Source organism: Odocoileus virginianus, chromosome 16 (assembly GCF_023699985.2).
Source record: "Odocoileus virginianus isolate 20LAN1187 ecotype Illinois chromosome 16, Ovbor_1.2, whole genome shotgun sequence".
NCBI classification, from domain to species: Eukaryota; Metazoa; Chordata; class Mammalia; order Artiodactyla; family Cervidae; genus Odocoileus; species Odocoileus virginianus.
The window spans coordinates 5,658,211-5,665,171 of NC_069689.1; the positions used below are offsets into that span (position 1 = coordinate 5,658,211).

General features: G+C 47.3%; 1 protein-coding gene across 1 annotated transcript in view; it reads right to left on the bottom strand.

Moving 5' to 3' along the window:
• The window catches only part of TARS3 (threonyl-tRNA synthetase 3), a 42,866-nt gene extending 36,991 nt beyond the window's left edge, over nucleotides 1-5,875 (bottom strand). Inside the window, exons 1-3 of the mRNA XM_020911837.2 lie at nucleotides 5,412-5,875; nucleotides 4,211-4,270; nucleotides 2,924-3,120 (exon numbers count right to left, since the gene is read on the bottom strand). Coding sequence (XP_020767496.2) covers nucleotides 2,924-3,120; nucleotides 4,211-4,270; nucleotides 5,412-5,714 — 560 coding nt within the window. The 5' untranslated portion in view covers nucleotides 5,715-5,875. The remainder of the gene's footprint in view (nucleotides 1-2,923; nucleotides 3,121-4,210; nucleotides 4,271-5,411) is intronic.
• Between the last annotated feature and the right edge of the window lie 1,086 nt (nucleotides 5,876-6,961).

A 6,961-nucleotide genomic window follows, 5' to 3' on the forward strand; every position in this document is an offset into this window, starting at 1 on the left:
GACCAGAGATACCCGCCAGCAGGCCTCCGCCACACTGTAAGGGGAGAGTAGCGTGTGTCTTATCTAAGCTGCGGTCTCCGAGGGGCTTCTTCCGGCAGCAGTTTAGTCAGGAGCCCCCAGGGCACTGGGAGTATAGGTGACTAACTGACTCCCGAGGGGCCCGGAGCGCTGCTCTTCTATCAAGCTCCCAGGTGATGCCAGTGCTGCTGGTCTGGGGACCATAAGCCAAGAGCTACTCTTCACTGAGCTATCAAGTGTCCTTTGCCCATTTTTTTCTTTGGGGGTGTTTTCTGAGGATAATTGGCTATATATAGGATGACTGGGTCAGGGCTGGGGTTCAAATATTTAAGAAAGACACGGCACCTCTGTGTCTACCCCTCCAGCAGGGCCAAACGCTATCAATATTAACTGCTATTAGTAAATCTTTGATAGACCAAAAGATATTATAATACACAATTAATTTGCATTCCTAAGACTATTTTTTTCTTCTGAAGTTTTCATCATTTTCCTATTAATATGAAAAACTATTTAAGGAGTGATCATTAGTTTTATATGGTGCATTTTTTTCATATCTGTCATTTCCCTGTCTGTGGTGTCATTCTTACACACAGCTATTTCTCCAAAGTGATTTCAAATCTTCCCATCCTTGCCTGAATGATCTGGACCTTATGCACTGTACTTCAGAAGGCCTACTACACTCCTTCAGAACAGGAAGAATCATCTATGCAATCTACTCTCAGGAAACCAAGGCAACAGACAGAATAACTTTATAAAACTATTATTTTTAACTTTATTTTTGTATCCAGACACCTCACTGCACCCTTACCCTTATGAGTTTTTCAGTTACTTCTCTAAGTCACATTTTTAGAGTTTCCTCCTTGTTTAATTATCCTAACTGCCTGAGTTGAATTCTCAGGTCATTTCATTTTTTCTTATTCGATAATAAAAGCCTTCAGCAATTTCAAATCTGTTTCTGATCACCACTTCAGATTTATTCCACAGATGTTGAAATGTATTCTCCTATAATAAGCATTTTCTGAGACTTCCTTGGTGGTACAGTGGTTAAGACTCTGAGCTCCCAATGCAAATGGTTTGATCCCTGGTCGGGAAGCTAGATCCCACATGCTGCAACTGAGAGTTTGTTTGCCACCAAGACACATCACAGTCAAATAAATAAATAGTTTTTTAAAAAAGAAGTATTTTCTAAGAATATTCCTTTCTATTCCTAAGAATATTTGTTTTTATTTCCCTTCACCTGAGTATCTTGAAGTCTTTCTTTCAGTTACCTAGTTTTGTTTTGTCTTGTTGCCATTTAATGCTTACTGAGTTCACAATGGATTTCATTTTGCTCACAGAATGCTAACTGTGTGTTTCTGCATCATATTCTGAGGAGCTGAAAGCACAACCACATGTCCCAAGAGAGAAGGCACCATGTGGGCCACAGCACAGAGACTGGGGAGTAGCCATGAAACCCACCTTAAATGTTACCATTCAGACCATGTCATCTTAACTTTGGCCTATTTGATCAAGAACTGAGACAGGTATATTAAAACCTACTACTCTTGAGTTCTTATAATTTTGCATTTCTGGTGTGATGCTACATTATATAACTCATAAAGGGGTGTGAAAAATTGCGGATTACACTGTTCTTCTATTTTAAAAATAAGTCCTAGTCTCCCACTCCATGAGTGTATCCCTGAGTTCTGCCACCTGAAGGTAATATCATGACCTCTGCTTTCTTCTTATCAGGTATGTCTGACATGGCTAGGTCCATCCTTTAGCTCTGGATGATTTTACTTTGTAGACAACTCCTGCAACCCTTCTGTCATCAAACTCGAGGGTGGTTTTAACCTGGTACCTGTGGAAATGAACATCACTGACAGAGCAACAAAGAACATGGCCTAGAATGAAATGACCCTGTTTGCCAAGCTTGGACCATCTCTTCAGTGCAGGGCAGCTCAGACTTCAATCTACCAACATGCATACACCTCTCCACGAGGAGACAGAAGTTTACTTTTGCCTCAAAGTCCATTTTCCCAGTGCATCTATCCACCTCTCCTGGAAAGCACAGGAACAGATGGGAGGGCCCTGGAAGGTATATGATGTAATAGGATAAAAAAAAACACAATCTTAACCATAGCTTTCAAAGGAATCTGAGGATTTGAATTGTTGAAAAGTTTACTTTTTAAATAATAAGTTTATTTACATGGCAGTTCTGAGCTACAGCTTCCACAGAATTTTATATAATGCCAGGAATTAACATTAGTCAGAATAACATAACTTCACTGAAGTGTCTAAATTCTAGGAAGATGAAGGCACCTATTCCAAGGCTGATCATAGCTCTAACACACACATCTTCAATCTATAATTAGTAAGCCTTCTTTGTACATTTCTAGAAAGGTTTTAATTTTCAGAGTATCTTCCATATACATTTTTTCATTTAATCTTTACAACCTTATAAGGTAAATGATGAAAGTATTATCATTTCCACTTAAGATAGAAGAAAACAGGCTTGGACAGCTGGAGGGATCTGCCCACACTGGTCCAAAGACTCACCCATGGTTATCTACTGGCAGAAGAATGGCTTGGAGTCAAGTCCGACAAAAGACCTGTAAAATCTCATGGAAGTATCTTGATGATAAAACGAGTCAACATCATGTCGCCTGTCAAGGATTATAGGTACTTTTCTTTACTATGTATTTTTATTAGAACTCTAAAAGTTGGACACTTTAAAGAGGAAGAGACTGTGTTCTGACATTCAATTACTTATTAAATGGCCTCTTTAGAAGCCAAGAGGGAATAAATAAACTGATTACATTTAATTTATTCAACTAAGATAAAAATACTTCAGCAGTCCCAAGAACACACCCTCACCAAGCTCTGGTGCAGCACTTAACATTATCTGCTCCACACTATGGTTTACCTAATTTCAGCAGCCACCTGGTAAGGCGTTGTTTTCCAAGCTTCCCCTTTCACTGTTCTCCCATCAGCCACTCTTACTGTGATCACATCGCTTGAATCTCCCTTCTTTTCATAAATAGCAAGTAAGAGCTGATGATCTTTCTTCAATATTTCAAAAAGCTTCAATCTTTCCTTCATAAAATTTGGTGATTTCTTCACCTGAAAGCCATCAGAATACAGAACATGGTAAGGTTAACACATACAGCCGACTTTTTTTCTAACTGCTCAGCTCTAAATAAGCCTCACCCTCCTCAGCAGGCCCAGGGCATTCCCCTGCACCAGCCCCTAGGCTCTGCTTTAACTCCCACCCTCTAGAGACTCCCTTCCACAGGGCTGACCCCCTCCCAACTCAGTGCCTTCATGCTCCTGTCTGACTCTGTGACCCCATGGACTGTACCCACCAGGCTCCTCAGCCCCTGGAATTCTCTGGGCAAGAACACTGGATTTCCTTTTCCAGGGGATCTTCCCAATCCAGGGATTGAAGCTGAGGCTCGTGCGCTGGAAGGCAGGTTCTTTACCATTGAGCCACCTGGGAAGCCCAGGTCTCACCAAGCCACGCAAAGCCCTCCTCTTCCAACTGCTATACCCACTGGCATCGCCCTTCTCTGCACACTTAGCAAGCATGTGCACAGAGTCACACAACTCAGCCCTTAACTGATACACTATCTGACTTTGTTCTCTAGTTGTTTCTCCAATGTGTCTGAACTCCTCAACCCGGAGGCCAAGTACTCCTCCTCTGCTCCTACCAAATGTTGATGTGCTTTATCAGTTCTCTCCAGTTGCTGTAATGACTTATATTAAAAAAAGCAACAAAGTTTCCTTAACACAAAAGAAAAGCTCTGCTGTCTCAATTTAGACTAAGCAGTGCTTCATGGCTATGTGGCTGTCTCATCTCTAAGTTAAGATGGCTATTTTTTTTAAATCTTTATTTATTTATTTTTGGCTATGCTGTGTCTTTTTTGCTGCACAGGCTTTTCCCTAGTTTTAGTGAGTGGGGGCTACTCTCTATTAGAGGTGCATGGGTTTCTCATTGCAGTGGCTTCTCTTGTTGTGGAGCATGGGCTGCAGGTGTGCAGGCTCAGTAGTTGCAGCTCCCAGGCTCTAGAGCCACAGTTCATGGAGTCACAAAGAGGTGGACACGACTGAGCACAAATACACACACACATACACACACCCCTGGGCAATTAACTATATAAGCATAAATAAATTACAGGTAGTATTCTATATTATTTCCACAGCAATGACTTACCTCATTGTCGGGCTCAATCTCCTTTCTAACGTCCTCTTCTGGGCTTTGACTCGGAGGAGGCTGACAAACAAACGGAAATAATAAACAACTTATACCAAGGACCACAAAGAGTAACAGGTTTGAAGCCTCAGGAAGGGGAGGGACAGGTCGGCAGGCAGCAGGCATCCCATGTGAGAGGCTCTCATGACCACCACCTTCAACCCTCAACAGGTAAATGGTTTTCTTGGGTTCAGTCCTTCCTGACTGTGCACTTTCACACACTCTTGCTAAGTGCACTTAATATATTTTGCTCTTTAATGGTTCCCCCACCCCAAATCTTAAACAATGTCCTTGGAAGTCGGTTGCAGATTTTTAAACGCACTGTTTCAGGAAGGTGTTACCCAAGAACACCCAGTTCCCTGGCAAAAAAGTGAGGAGCATCCACAGTCTGAGCCACAGTAAGAACTTAAAATGCCCTACATCACTGGAAGGTAAGTGAATCAAAACACTAACATGCATGCGTGCTCAGTCACTCAGTCATGTCTGACTCTTCACAACCCCATGGACTGCAGCACACCAGGCTTCCCTGTCCTTCACCATCTCCTGGAGCTCACTCAATCTTATGTCCACTGAGTCAATGATGCCATCCAATCATCTCACCCTCTGTCGCCCCCTTCTCCTTGTGTCCTCAATCTTTCAGAACACTATTAAGTGACAAGGTTAAATACGCAACTCTCAAGACACACCTCCCCCCACCTCCCCGCCCAAGAAACAAGGCAAGGACCAAACACCCCAAGCCACCTGTCGTCAACAGGTCAGACCAGCCATTCATCAGAACGAAGGGGTTTCTATAGGGAGCTGCTGCTCTTCTGCCCAAGCAAAGAACACTGAGTTTTAAACACCGCAGCATTTTTTTCAAAGAAAGGAGAACCCTATTTCTGCCACTTAAGAAAATGAGTAGCGGACAATTTAGAAGAGCTGAGACATCACTGCCTTAGGTCAGCCTGGCGATCGCTGCAAAGGCAGCGGCCCTGGGGTGCCTGGTCTGCGGTGGGCTCCGGGTCCGAGCGGGGTCGGGGGGACGGGGAGGAGGTCTGGTTTCAGCACCTTCCTGCCGCCCATTGGCCCTCAGCGCACCCGCACCTGCCGCCCCCCCAACCCCCAGCCAGCAGCGCACCCTCCCTGCCCTGCCCCGCCCGGCAGTCAGCCCCCTCCTCCGTACCTGCGCGCCTGCGGCCCCGCGCCCCGCCTCCGCCCGCTCCGCGCCCTCCAGCCTCGCCTGGTGGCTCAGCTCCTCCTCAAGGCACAGCCGCAGTCGGTACAGGCGGTGGCGCAGCTCGCGGTTCTCTGCCCGCAGCTGCGCCACCTCGCGCGTGAGGCACGGCCCCTCGGCCTGGCAGCGGTCCGGCGCGTTCAGCTGCTCGTCCCTCAGACGGTGGACCTCCGCCCACAGCCAACGGATGTCCTCCTCCTGCCGCGCCAGGCGCGACGCCACCGCCTCAGCCGCAAGGGCCTCGGCCGCCATGGCAGCAACCTCGCCTCCCACACGCACCAGCGCCACGCGTGGACAGCCGACAGCGAAGGGGCGCACTGCTGGGGCGGGGCATGGCCGGCGCTATAGAAACGGGGGGGGGGCGGGGCGCCAGGGCATGGTGGGGCTGGTTGTACACTGCAGGGGCGGGGCGATAGGAGCTGACGGGGACGCAGATACTGGATGGGGCTATAAGAACTGTAGGGGCGGGGCCATGTGGAAAGGTGTGGCCGGCTGTGCACAGCCGGGGTGAGACGATAGGCTCGGGGGGGCGGGGCCATAGGACCTGTAGGGGGCGGGGCGAAGAGAAGAGGCGGAGCGAAAGGCACCGTAAGGAAGGCGGGGCAATGGGAGGGGTGGGGCCGGTTGTACACTGCGGGGCGGGGCTACGGAACGAGGGACGGGGGTGTGGAGAGGGGCCAGGAGCCAAGTAAGGGGCGGGGCAGGTGGACCCAGGTTGGGCACTCTTTTGGGGGGAGACCACCGGGTACCGGCAGGCCGGCCTGTAGAGCGGCGTTGGCTTTGAACAGGTTCAAGGTACCTTCAGAGCTCCAGTATGTTCAGTTCAGTTCAGTCGCTTAGTCGTGTCCGACTCTGCGACCCGGTGGACTACAGCACGCCAGTATGTTGCCAAAATGCAAATTGTCCAAAACCTTGGGAACATCTCCCTTCCCATAATGGTTCTTGTCTTTCCCTCTCAAATGCTGGCAGTCACCATTCTTTTAACTTGCCCCCAGATTCTAAAAAGTGGCCATTGAGAACTGACCTTCTTTGGCCTCATGCCAAGGCTGGCCAAGTGTAGAGGCCATGGCAACAGGGCACCCAGATCGCTACAAAGATTTCCATCTGATGACACAAAATTGCTAGTGCCTCGAGGGTAGGGCAAATGCCACATAGGTCTTTGTGTCCCTCATAACCATGAGCACACACCCTCCCATAAAAACAACACAGATTGGTTTTTATTAACATTCGTACGGCTTGGGATGTGGCAAACCTTGTTCTAAGGTCTTTACACAAGTATGAACTCCTTTAAAAGATACTTATATTGAGAGACACAGCCATTTATAGGTGGAGAAACTGAAGCAAAGAGAGGTTACATGATCAAGAGTGGAGGGAGGGATGAGCAAGTGGAGCACAGAGGTTGTTAGGGCAATGAAGCTCCATCTGATCCTGTAATGACAGACACATGTTATTATGTATTTTCCAAACCCACAGAATCTGAAACACCAAAAGTGAACTAA